The 14038-nt window shown below is 39.9% G+C and overlaps 1 protein-coding gene across 1 annotated transcript in view; it reads left to right on the forward strand.

Moving 5' to 3' along the window:
- The window catches only part of tmc5 (transmembrane channel like 5), a 28899-nt gene extending 16071 nt beyond the window's left edge, over window positions 1–12828 (forward strand). The window contains exons 9-18 of the mRNA XM_087139262.1: window positions 29–184; window positions 855–997; window positions 1261–1363; window positions 2476–2573; window positions 2942–3037; window positions 3345–3420; window positions 4078–4208; window positions 4937–5101; window positions 6802–6880; window positions 8194–12828. Of these exons, the coding sequence (XP_086995388.1) occupies window positions 29–184; window positions 855–997; window positions 1261–1363; window positions 2476–2573; window positions 2942–3037; window positions 3345–3420; window positions 4078–4208; window positions 4937–5101; window positions 6802–6880; window positions 8194–8433 (1287 nt within the window). The 3' untranslated portion in view covers window positions 8434–12828. The remainder of the gene's footprint in view (window positions 1–28; window positions 185–854; window positions 998–1260; window positions 1364–2475; window positions 2574–2941; window positions 3038–3344; window positions 3421–4077; window positions 4209–4936; window positions 5102–6801; window positions 6881–8193) is intronic.
- The last annotated feature ends 1210 nt before the right edge of the window (window positions 12829–14038 follow it).

Below are 14038 nucleotides of genomic sequence, written 5' to 3' on the forward strand. Positions count from 1 at the left end.
GATGCCATGTTTTTTTCTGGAATCATAGGAGCATCTATCCTCCCACCACCGCTCCAAGAAGCGAGATTGGGCTTTCAAGATCAAGTGGGCTCTGTTCAGGCTGACCATGAATGTTCTCGTCTTGGCCATCATCGCTGGGGCATCTTACCTCATCTTCTTCGTATACAAGGAGAAGGCATTCTCGGTAAGCGTTACCGTGGAGACAGTTGGCCTTAGTCACAAAGACTTCATCCTTTGTTTAAAGAAAGAGGAGCAATTCTCCATCTGTTGAAATCAGCCACGTACAGAAGTTGAAACTGTACAGTATTAGTCATTTGTTCAGGTTCTTTTTTCCCTTGGACACCACATTTTTTGTGGAAGCTCTGGTCAGGCATGTTCTTGGGTTACAAGTCTACAATTTTTTTTTGTAAGGATCATTGCCTTTTGGATTATGGTTCTGAGTAACCAATTAGCAAATTACTTTGTATGCATTAATTATTCTGTTGTATTTTTGCTCGTAATTAAAGTTTGTTTAAGCACGTTCCAAGTCTCTTTCAACCAAATAGAACTTTACCTTTTGAGTTCTTGAATTCTGAGTTGAGTGGTCCAATTTTGATACTTTTGGCATAATGTTTTTGCCAGTTTTGTGCTTTCTGAAAGACAGCGTTCGTGGTCACAAAGCACAGAGGTATTTTAAAAAAATCTGTTATGAAGTATAACAAATTAATTGATATATTGATTGAGTAAAAAAATTATACGTGCAGCCTTATCATACACTGAGTGATGTGTAAGTGTATACTCACACCAATGTGTCAGCTTACATGGATAGATCGCACAGCCCCAAGCTATGCCTCTTTCCATTTCCGTTTCCACAGACCGATGTGATTATCATAGGAGACCTAGCCATAGCCCTTCTGGTCAGCGGCTACAACCTGATCCTGCCCTACATCTTCAGTGTCATTGGCTACTTGGAGAAATACGAAAACCCGCGGGTTACACTTTATTTCTCTCTGTTCAGGTAACAGAAAAATACCTTCAGAAAAATAAAACACAATTCATTATAATCTAATGTTTTGACAGTGCATTCAACACTTTTGCTATTGCGATGAAAATGGATATTAAGTAGTTGAAAAATGTAGAGAGTTCCTACCGGTTTACACTGTACACAATTTGTTTAATATCCTTTAACTCAGAAATAACTCTGGCGACTTATGAGTTAATTCTTTTAGATTTTTTCCCATGTTGGAATTGGTGTTCAGAACCTGCCTTTTGTATAAGCAGGACATTCCTGATGAAGGCTACCATCTTGATCGTGTTGGTATACCATTGGTTCAGCCAGATTGAGTGCAAGGGCGATACTGTGGCTGACACGCTGCCATGCACGGTAAGCGCCCTAAAACATACAGGCATAAATTGCTATGCTGTGGAGGATGAGGCATGGAGTAAGCACAGGCACATCGGACACAGGACAGATTTGATCAAAGAACTGACCTCAGGCATGTCAGAGGACATGAAGAACCTCTTGTATGTGTGTCTGTCCTCAGTGGTGAAGTCACATATAATGATCATGATGGTAGAGTCACGTAATTTCACCACCTATTATCAAGTCTAAATTGGAATTTACAGTAAGTAGTGAAATAAGGGACCCGGCGACCATACACCCACGCACATTACACATTTTTATGTTGCGTAGGCCTATGTGGTGTGGACATTCATTTGTTTTTGTGCAGTTAAGAAAAGAAACGGAGAAAAACAATTAAGTTTACTCACATAATGAACGTGTTTTCAAACTTAATGCTTGACCATAATATCTTTGAATGCTCCTCATTATTTTTTTATGGATAACATTGACCCCCAAAACTCCTCTAATTTTTTTTTTGGAGGGGGCAGCTTGTGAAGACCAGCACAAGTCTAGCCAATATTTTGGCTAGATGAAGTGTGTGTCAGCGTCTTTTGTTCACTGGTCCACACAAAGCATAGCAGGCCTGTTCACCAGTAAAATCCTGGTTTAGTAGGATTGCTGAAATTTGCTGAAATCACTCTGATATTGTGGATTCAAAACCTATTGTTCACTGGCTGGTCACGGGGGGCTCTTGTTTTGGTTTACATCCTTTGGATCCACAGTGCATGTTCCATGCCACGGCACATTTATATTTATCCCCTCCTGAGAACAATGCCTTTTTACTAACCAGAAATCGGGATCAACATCAGTGTTGTAGTCAAGACCATCAGAAGACCAGTCATAAGTAACAGGGTGTACAGTGACAAAGGAATGCTTTAGTTGCTGTTCGTTTGATTAGCTTGTGATTTGAATTCTGACTGGAGGTCATATGATGGTCTTGGGGGGGTTTCAACTACAACACTGATCTACACGTATTAAAATATTAATGGCCTTATTTATTACTTTCGTTTTTGAAATATCTTGTTCTTTTTGTCATTTCTGCCAGTTGAAAAAATTATTGAGAATTTACATAAGAATCCATCTTTTTGATGCAGTGTTGGGAGACATTTCTTGGTACCGAGGTCTACAAGCTTGTGATAGTGGACTTTATTGTCCAGATTCTGGCGACGTTCTTCTTGGAGTTCATCAGAAGGTATGTCGTACAGAGAATGGTGGAACTTAGATTTCTGAGTCACATAAAGCTGAACACAAACAAGTGATGACATCAAGCTTATATCAAGTACCAGTGAAAAATTTATGTCATAGTTGACCTAACTGGTGTGACTTGAATCTGTAACGAACAGAGTACCAGTGGAGACTTTGACTGAATTGAATTGAATTGCAGTGAAGACTATTAGTTGAATCAACCAGTTACAAGTGAAGATATTAGGTTCACATTGGTCTGGTTGGTTGATCCATATAAATTCTGCAGTAGATGAAATGTTAACCTATAGTAGTCCATGTAATATTGATTGCACTTGTAATTATTGTTTTAGTATTATTGTACTTTTCTCTCCATAGGGTTGGCCGTGATCATTGCTGTAAATGGTTTGCGTCACCAGAATTTGACATTGCCAGGAATACGATGGACCTGATCCAATCTCAGACATACACATGGTGAGAACCTACCAAATAGGCTAGAGATTCTCACTAAAATGTATTTACTGCGTGGTTAGCCTTGATGTCCCAGTGCAGAGAAATAGGAGAAACGTTCCACTAAAACATCCGATCCTTCAACTTTCTAAAGCTTTGTGTACATCAGATCATCCCCATCAATACGCAATTTAAAACAGCGTTTTATATACTCTGTTTTTTATTCATTTCTAAGTGTTGGATTTTCTCAGATTCAGAGAGCTTTTAAGTAAACATACCCAGGCGTAAGGGTGAAGGTCAGAGTATTCTACCTGTTTATTTGATCCCCCAGGATTGGTATGTTCTTTGCTCCTCTCCTGATGATCATCTGTATCATCAAATTGATTCTGCTCTTCTACATCAAACAGGTAATCTCCCCTTGGCTGTTCACGGCCAACATTTCAGGTTTATAACTCTGGTTTGTAACTGTGGTGCACAACCCTACTGCTAAGTTCTGGTTTTGTGCCTGTAACCCCGAGGCTGACTATTGGTCTACCAATATCTTCCAAGTCTGGAATAGTCACCTGATGTCTGTGTCATGTTGTTTGATGCATACATTACTCAACCCTACACAACAGCCAATCGGAACCTCAAGTGGCATGCAACACCAAGGCTAATTGGTTGATAGTGTCAATACGGATAGTAGATGTGTTCTGTTTGGTAGTTCAGAAAGCCAATGAAAGGGAATCCTATTCTGAGTGTCCCAGTAAGTTCAGGGAACCCACTTCCAGCACATAGGCCCAATCAGCCATGATGCATCCATATAATCGGCATTAATTTTGTCAGAGTTGCCCTGTCAGTTAGCAATGAACTACTCTCCATAGGGGCTCTGGGAAAGAGGAAAATGAAGAAATGTTCACGTTTATTGTGGGGAAAATCCACAAAATCAGGTTGGGACTATCAACCCAATCCAGAAGTCGGCCTTCATGGGATTCGAAGCCACAGAGATAGAATGTGAGGAAAACCCTACTGTGCTAACTTGACTCCCCTAAGGTCACTAAGGTCCGTTCTATTCTTCCCCCTAGGTGAGCGTGTTGTACAACTGCAAGCCCTCCCTTCGTCCCTGGCGTGTTGGCATCACTCAGACACTCTTTTACATCATCCTCTTTATCATGTATGCCATCTGCATCGTCGCCTTGGGATACAGCTTTACCAAGTATGTCCTCATTTTTCTTAGTAGCTTGCCCCCCCCAAAAGAATTTATAAATAATTTGTCTCTGGGGACTCATTTTTCTTGTCAGGCAAAGAGAAAAATTTGACTTGATTTATGTGCAGACAAAATATGGGTCTCTGAAGACTCCAGACTCGTTCCCAGTTGGGACTTATTCCAAATTTTGGCTTATTATAACTTGGTCTTTTTCCCAATTTGGACTAATTCCTCTTGGACAGGTGGCATGCATACAGCACATGCCTCCTCTACCAATAGGATACAGAGTACATGTGCTTGAAAGTGTGATGTCACTGTTATTATGACATTAGAATAGTCTACATGTAAGATGTCAGATAGGCTTGGAAGAAAGTCTTAGGACTTGGAAATATTGATTTAATTGGTACTTCATTGACTCGGAGAAAAAAAAATGAGCTTTGACTTCATGTTACTTTCTTATCTGGTGCATTTGCCCCTTATCAATGTTTATACATTGCTTATCAATGTTGTCCAATGGCTTGTGAAAATATTCACAAGCTTACTTTGTAGGGACTCGAACCCACTACCTCCTGCTTTACTAGTGCAGACGTCTTACCACTCAACCTTTATTGAGCTTGCCAGGGTAGACTGGCTGGTGTGTGTCAAGTGATCAGTCAAAATCACACGGTTTAATATGACATTGCTTCAAACCATCATTTTTTGATTTCTCCCATTCAACTCTCTTCCCCCCCCCCCAGCATCCCACCCTCACAAGATTGCGGCCCATTCCGAGGCCTGAACTCTGTGTACGAAGTGTTCACCCAACTAGTCAACCAATGGGAGGAGACACAACAAGCATGGAACTTCATCATCAACTTCCTGACCACACAAGGGGTAGTGGCTGCGATCGTCGCTCTGCTCTGGTAAGGGCCTTTGGGCCAATTTAAGCACAGACATTTGTCAAAGGGTCCAGGTGGTAAACTTTCCTCAGACGTACCTTTCCTCAATCTATGAAAGTAATTTGAAATTTTTTAGAGTTTTGAAAACATTTGAATTGCTGTTGTGGAAACAGGGAAGACACTGCTCTGTTTGTAGCTTTTTGTGTTCAAATTGTGAACCCGAAATTTGCTGTCAAACGTTTCAGTGAAAGGGTTACCTGTTAGTCTATTGCCATTTGTTCAACTAACAAGGAATCATCAAAGAAAAGGAAACAATATTACAACTTCCAAGCTGATTTTTTTGTGCACAATCCAATGCAACATTAAAGTGCTGTCCCTAGAATGATTATCACAGTTTTACTCCTGAATGTGAATATATGTGTTAGCATAGAAACCAAAAAGGCACCAAACTACATGCCCCTTTTAACATGGTGACTGCCATGCATAATTTCAAAGGGAGTTCCCATTTGCCAAGCGTCATACGCATGCACACATGTTTAACCACTTCAAGCCGGGGAATTTGTCAATGTTGATGATGCTGGGCCGGCATGACTATCATTTCTTCTGTTTTCAAAATCCTTCAAATATTCATCATTTCATTTAACGGTCGTTTATAGCCGCACGAAGTAATCTTTAGGCACTACTCTAAGTTGACAGGTGACCTTCATTGACACCCGAGTATTTCAGCCAGGCCTGCAGCCTTGTAATCAGAGTCCAGATTGTGCGGTGTTATATAACTTTCTTTTGTTCACAAACCTGGCTCAGTGCACTGCTGACCTCTTTTCAATAGGGGCCAGATTAGCGTGCAGCGGTGCTGTGTGGCTCATCGCTGCGGTGATGGAGCGCTTTTGTCCCCGGTGGTAATCCGCTCGCTCTCAATGCCCCAAACCCTGGTATACGGTTTTAAAACAAGGCTGGATTGTCACCACTTTTGAGAGTGAAAAATGTCGGTAATGCCCAGCAGCCTGGTCTTTTGTTCAGAGTACGGTCTTTTGTTACAGGGCCCTGTTTCCTTTGTCCGAGTTCGGAGACCCTGGCCACGCATATAAACCATACATCTCTGATTCCGTAGTCCCCGGCAGGAAGTGGTTAATAGATACTTTTTGGGTGTCTATTTGAACATGACCATTTTACAGATGTATGTCCTCCTCACTGCCAGCAGCGTATCTGTTGTGCTCTTCGTTGATGCCAGTTTATTAGATTTACATTACAATAGCCTTTGATTTCCTACGAGTGCACTCACAATGGCAGAATACGGTACATGTGTTACTATGAGTGTACTCATAGTCGGCAGTCAGCATGTTAAATTAACAAAACAAAATTAAAAACAAATTACTTAAAGCAAAGAAAATATTACCTTATCCAGAGTTGATCACCAACTAAAATGTTTTGTATTCTGTATTTCTTGTAACTGGTTCTCCAGTGATTTTTACTTAGCATATTCACTTCCATATTGTTTGCTCTTCCGATTTGGGCATCCTGGGCCTAGAATGTGGTGTAACATGGGGCAAAAAATGTCTACATCCTTCTCGACATAAACACTTTTCATTTTTATTTATTAAGAAAGTGTATACATGTAACCCATTAGTTTACTAAAGCCAAATAGTCAGGCACTGATTGAATGTACACAGGCCATGTACCATTTTGACTAACACTTAACAATGTCCTTTCCTTGAATTCCACAGCTTGGCTGTGTACTACTTCAGAACAGTGACCGTGGGGCGCCAGGCTACCGTCAAACGGCTTAAGCAACAAATTGCACTGGTGAGTTCCTCATACGCAGTTGACCAGTGTGACATTGGGTACAACACTTTCCCTCACACAATGGGATGCGTGGCACCTGATGTCTGTGTCTATTGTAGAACTTTGAAATTACGGTATCCGGGAAGTGATATACTAAAACTTTCGTTACAAAAATTTATCTATTAGAGCAGTGCGAGATAACTTCCAAAAGTTAACTCTGTAAATAATAATTACCGCTAATGGGTCATTAGGGAGACATTCCCATAAGAACGTGCAAAATTTTTCCAACTTTACTGTCCCATAGTTCAATATTCCCTAATCTGATCTGAACCAAACTTTGTATATTTTCATTTTAGGCCCTAAACTATCATCTCTCAAAATATGGACAGTAAAATTCAGCCTCCTTCTGGTAGTTTGAAAATAGGAAGACACTGAAATGTCTCCCTAGAAGCCAATGTCTCCCTAATGCTGAAAAATTTACCACCAAATGGCCTATTTGTAAATATAACTGCAAGAATGAAGACATTTTGGGGAAGAAATTGTTTGACAGAGGCAAACCTGGAACTGTTGAAAGTTTAAGTTTTCAGACCACTAAAAGTCTGAATGTTCTGGTTTCCATGAAAAAAAAAGTCCCAGTAAAAGACAGTGCTATTTGCAGAAAAGAAGGCTCTAGTTGCTGTGTCAAAATGGAAGTTGTTACACATGCATGCACATACACTTCTGTACATGTACACGTCAATCCTTATCTCACATTGCTGCTTGCTTGCTATGGGCTGGTAAACAGGCAAACAGAGGAATAGTTTACCTAAAAGGCAGATTAATTGAAAGAAAACGTTTTTGTGGTGTATTCTGTGAAACCAAGCTGAATACATTTACTGTATGCCTGCACTTGACTTGCGTTGGGTTGGAGGGCACATCTGGGGAGAAAGACTCGGACCCAAACCTGAGGTGTGAGATCTGAGTGGATTGTACACAAAAGGGCAGGTACTTTACTCAAGCTCTAAATGGGAATTTCCAAATGTCTTGAGCAATAGGGCTGCAGTAACTTTAATATACGATGTGTGGTGTCACCATAGCAAAGATGTCTCTTCTGCTTTACCGTCTATTAATCCGCCCTGAGCGGAACCAAGAGAGGGTGCAAGCTTCCTAGTAACAGAGGGGTTCTTTGGTTGGAACTGTAGCAGGTTCATGAACGAGTACATGTATGAAATGCATGCATTGTGGTTGCATTGCTACCGACAGCATGAACCTTCCCCACCAACACGGCACTTTTTAACCAATGAAGGGGTACATCTGCTCAAGGGGGATACTTTCTATTATTTTTTTTTTACCAGGAGGGCAAAGACAAACTGTTCTTACTGAAGATGCTGCAGAACGCCATCAAGAACCACAACTCGCTGCGGGAGGGCGGCGGTACTACCGTTGACCCAGCAGCAGTGGCAGCCGCGATCCCACCGCCCATGCAAAAGGGAAGGAAGACGCACACCAAGGTGCGGGGAGGGATCCACACCGCACTCTCACCGAAGGTGCAGGATGCGGTGAACAGCGCCGATGTCATCATTCACAGATCTTAGAGACGCAATGACGTCATCACTGAGAGGCGTCTGATGTACATCCTGACACAAGTCCCCCCCTTGTGGTTTGTACTGGGTGTCCTTGTTTTATCTCTGTCGTAGTGGAATACTTGACAAACAGTTTGCTTATTCTTACAATTGGTTCAAAAGCCTCCAAGTCTCAGCTTGAGCCATAGGCCATTGATCAAAGACCAAAGACTGTCTCTTGGTTTTGTGCACCCATTGTAGCAATGGAAGTTCTTGGGAAAGTACTCCTGATCCTGGCAAAGAACATGTCAAGTACTTGTGAAGTACTTGACACCAACACTGCATTTTAAACTTTCATTTTCTGTTGGGTGACTCAGAAGACAGAGTAAGGTTGCAATTAATGCACGCACATTAACAGAATTTGAATGTGAAAGGTATTTGCTTTAAAGACTCAAGAGACTAGTTTGGGCTCATAAGTGCAGCCGAAACTTTGACACATTTGTGAAAACCTCACAGAATTTCAAATTCTTTCAAATTCACCACGAATATTAGCAATCCGACGCCAGGTTCACTGGATGCAAGGGAACTGCATGTTATCCCAACTAGGGAATCTGAGGTTGAAAAATTTATGCTGGTGAATGGCGACTGCGGAAACAAACTCTGGATTTTTTTCTCAGTGCAAAAAAAAAGAAAAGGACACACACTAAGACAAACGATATGTTCAATGACTTTCTCAATGTCTGTTTTTAGTTTTAACAAAACATTTTTATGCATTTAAACGTTCAACTTGGTATTTGTTGGTGTCATCTGTTTAAAATTTTCAAACATTATATTATTTTTGAACCGATGAATTGTTTTTAACATTCTCACCAGCAGAGTGTACCAGAAATTTGAATCTGTCTTGGTATTTTTAATCAACCCATATTGATAGTAAATCCATGTTAAGGTGATTGTTACATCTGGTTTGTGTTCATTATGCTGTCTTGTTCAGCCCTGTACTTTATAATGATATCCATTTCCTTTGAAACATTTCATAGCATTTGTGAAGGATGGCATTTGTAAATTTTAGCCTTGTTCCAGTAGTAAGCACATGGCTTTATCATTCATAATTTAGGTGGCTTTTGGTCCTTGTTGTAAATATTCCAAGTTCCAAGCAATTTAATTGAATGCGACTTTAAAAAAGGTTTGGTGCAGTCACTCTTTTTCTGGAAATTCAGCATGAATTTGTGGCTGGAATCAGTCCAGCATAAATTAAATTCCCAAGTGGGACACATTTTCATGGTGTTTTTAATAACTGGAGTCATTTCTGGGTTTTGGGCAACACCATGGTTTGTGTAATCCTGATACCACTCGTGAATTGATTTTCATTGAAAACACTTCATGACTTGCACAAGTGAATTCCAGTAGGTCACAAACGTGAGATCACATAGGAATGTAAAATTGCTCTCTTCAATGTGAGCACTGTATTCACCACCATAAGTTATTCTCAAGTTGCTTTTTACAAAGATGGAGAATCATGCTGCTCTTGAAATGCTGCGCACTGTTGAAACATCTGCAGAATGCTTTTTCTTTACAGATTGGAACTCTTGAAATTCCAATTAGAGTTGGCCCAAAATGGTCAGGTGCTGCCTAGAATCAACTCTTGGGGAATTAGAACTAACTGCCACAGGGAATCGGATCCTTCAAGGAACTAAAGCTTGAGTCCAATTCTGTGTATGGAAGTCAATTCTTTGAGTTTCTTTGGGGATCACCAGCCAAACCTCATGATAAATTTAAGAGTGTGTGATTATGTCATTGAAACTGCTTACAAATAAAGATAGAAGCAATATCTGTCAACTGAAATCTAAGTGACCTTTTGAGGTCACAAAGAATTCATCTTTTTAATGTTTTAATTCTCTACTTAGATGAAATATCGATTTTAGTCATCAAATTAATTCATGGGCATTTTAGTTATTAGTTCACTATTTTCCAGATTTTTTTTGAAGATACCACTAAAGGAAAACTTATTGACTCTTTCCCCTTGCTTGGCTAAATCAAGTTTGCTAAAAAAAAATCAAACATAATAGCATGGCTTGGCTTGGCTTGTGCAGACATAGGTTGTAATATTTTTCCAATATCCTGTTCATGAGTGTGACATGATTGCATTTTAACCCTAACCATGCTGAACCCAACAATATCCAACAGTGGGCACTTTCTGTTGGAGTTTGTCGATGAGAGAAATGAACAAAAGGCCTTTGTTCTTGCCGTTGGATTTTGTTGGATTCAGCAAGCTTCACACTTCTTTTGTTGTTGTTGTATTCGGTTGGGTTCACCAGGGTGCCTTGATAAAACTCCAAGTGGTTAGGGTTGAACCATGCCTGCATTGTACATGGTATGGCAGTGGAACTGATGGTCTGTAAGTAGTGCATAGTTGGTAGATCAGCCTGAGGGATATTATAATTTGTATGTGTCATTATAAATGCATGGCGTTTTCCTTGATTTCTTCATTTTCTCCTCAAGTGGTGCATTGTGAGTAAAGTGTGACCTCGGAACTGGCGTCTCATTGGACATGGAGAAAAACAATTTGGGGGGAGTGATCGCAACGTTTAGTCTTGTCAGTTTTAAGCCTACTTACGTTGTTCAAACAGGGAGGGTCAACCATTGTTTTTCAGAGTGCCGTGTAAGTAGTAATTTATGAAACATTTGTTATGTAGACACTGTAAAATAATTCTTCAGCTGAAAGTCCTGAAGTAACATTGATTATAATGGCAGATATGCTCTTACGGTAGTTTTATCATTCGTAATATTTGGAAGACAATGAAGATTTGTTTAATTGTTTTAGTTATTGTTACATTAGGTGTTAATATTTTAATGAAAGAAATTGTAATTTATCATTTAGGTCAAATACAATAATTTTGCATTATCAAGAACGTGGTGTGATTATGCATAACATGATCTGGGCCCAATTTTTCGGCATTGTTTGCCATTGAGCAAATCTTTTCGCTGACCACAACACATGATATGCTTAATGGTAAGCGTATTTTGCAGCGAACATTTTGTGGTTGCTGTGATCAGCATAGAAATTGCATGGGCAGGTGTAGAGATTTGCATTGTTATGTCACTGAGTCGAGCGCATTTTTTCCCTCTGAGATTAGCATGCCTATTGCATTGCTTACTGCTTACGATCTGCATGAAATATGTGGAGCCACTGTAAGCATAAAATCGTGTGCTTAGCAGCACTGTGAAATTGGGCCCAGGTCTTTACGGTGTACTGAATTAATTTCCATTGAATATATCCTGGATCGTTGTACCTATGTGTATATATTGATAATGTGTTACAAATGCTTACATGATGCAAAATGGTTAGTGGATTCTAGATGTTGATCACCAGCGGCGGGATGAAGAAAGAAAGAATTTGTGACATGGCAAACCTGAATGACTTGTGAGGACTTACAGTGGACTAGTAAGGACTTGCAATCAACTAGTGAGGACCTGTGAAGATTTTACTGCAGCTTTTTCTGGCACACTGGAAGGCAACTTCATGTCACATGCTTGATTGGCTAATGAATTCAATTTTTCCGGAAGACATTGGGAGATTACAATTTTTCAGGAATAATTGTCTGATTTCACATCCGAGATCAAGGTGTCAAGTACTTGTAAAAAAACAAATCAACCGGATGAAGCCTTAGTGCATGCCCACCTGTGCATACCTCTGAGCCTGAAACCGAAACTAATGGATATGTCTTCCAGCCTTGGGTGCATCATCCATCGTTTATGTGCAGATTAAAACCAAAAAAAAAAACCAAACAAGAACAGAAATCACGAACAATTGATCCTGCACTCATTTGTACATTTACTTGAAAATGCGAGGTGCTTATATTTTACCAAATTTAATGTGGCTGTTCTGAGGTGCAAACATTTTGAAACGAATAGACAATCTTTTTGTGTAAAATTTTCCCATTTTTATCAGATCAATTATCTTTGAGCAATTAATTATACCTCAAAAATTTGCAGCACTGAGAAAAAAAGGATACATTTGAAGAGTATTTTACACAGACTTTTGTACATGTGCATGAATTTATTTGTAAACAGAAATGATGGCTTGGTTTTTGGAAAGGAGTGGGTTTGGTGAGTTTTACTTACACCGCTGCCTTGAATGGGTCCAATGAAGTTGAGTAAATCTTGTACAGTAATAAGTGAATTGGCACACGCAATAGAGAGCAAGATTGCATTTCACACATTAAGTATTATTCATTCGTTGAGTTATCAATGCTGTTTGAATATCTTATGCAAGTGGAATTAAGTACATGTATTTTATCAGTCATTCTCTTTATTTTAATACATGTATTTATCTTGGTGATTTTTGTAACGAATTATGGAATGATGCAGAAAACACTATATTTTATGGATCAAGTACATAATTAAATGCAGTTATATATACTGGAAGAAGTTCTTTTCTTTAACTTTGTGGATTTATTGTCTGGATAGGCCGAGTATTATCTATTTTGGTACGTTCGTGCTCCACATAATTAATATGTATTCTTTGATAGTGCTGTTTTTTTTGGGCTAGTCTTTTCTGTGTCATTCCGAAAGTTATCCACCCCCCCATCACGAGCGACAACAGTTTTGTGAAGACCCGGGTACGGCATCTGAGCTTAGTTTGGTCGATGGAAGCAGCACTATTTTAGTTTATCAGCTTATCATGTAGCTGTCCCGGGTCACCGCCCATCCCTACAGGCGGCTGGCATGAACTGCCTCATGCACATTGCGCGTTTTTAGTACCCGAAGGTCCACTGTTGGTTGGTCGGTTGGTTGTGGTTAGTGGGTTGGAGTTGGTTAATGGGTTGGTCGTTTGGCGGTCAATAGGTTGGTTTACCATGACATCATTTAAATTAACGTTACATATAGGACTGTTCAACCCTCCAACTGTTCCGATTAGCTCCTTCCAGATAATGACAGTCGTCTCACAATTTGTTTAATTGACAGTTAAGATTAATTTATTTTGTTACTCATTTTTTAGATGACAGAAAAGTAACCATAGATGTATTTTGTTTACGATGAGATCGCCGCATAAAAAGACAACCATGCACGTTTTGGCGGCTCTTTTTGGGCGCCCCTGCATAGAAATCCATACCCAATCCATAAAAATGAAGGTTATGTTGAACTGGGTTTTAATTATTCACAATCAACGACCATTAGTGGGAAACTTCAAGCATGTAGCTCCCCGCCCCGAGAACGCGCTAAAGAGAACTAACAAGTTGAATAAAAATATTAATGGTGAAAACATGCGCTGAAAGCGCTGTTTGATGTAGTATTTAGTTGCCATTCACAAATAATCATAACTTTTACGATGTCCATGTGTTTTTTGTCTGTAGAAAAATTATTTGAATATTACTTTTTGAATAAGTTTCTATTGATACGTGCAGGGGGTGTAGGTATGCAACGTTGGGTTGGCACACGCGACTGCCCCCGTGCAAAATAATATCCGCATCTCCCAAGTGCCTCCCCCAAGCTGGAAATGAACGAACTTTCTATACGTATAAGCCACACGTTTATTTTTATTTTAGTCCCCTGAAAAGTGTCTTAACCCCAGCTCCCCCGGATAAGTCTTACCCCAGTTATTTGGCCCAGTCTACATACACGTACAGGTGCGGGGGGT

Source organism: Acanthaster planci, linkage group LG07, assembly GCF_054643075.1.
Source record: "Acanthaster planci isolate LZ-2023a linkage group LG07, COTS_SCS, whole genome shotgun sequence".
NCBI classification, from domain to species: domain Eukaryota; kingdom Metazoa; phylum Echinodermata; class Asteroidea; order Valvatida; family Acanthasteridae; genus Acanthaster; species Acanthaster planci.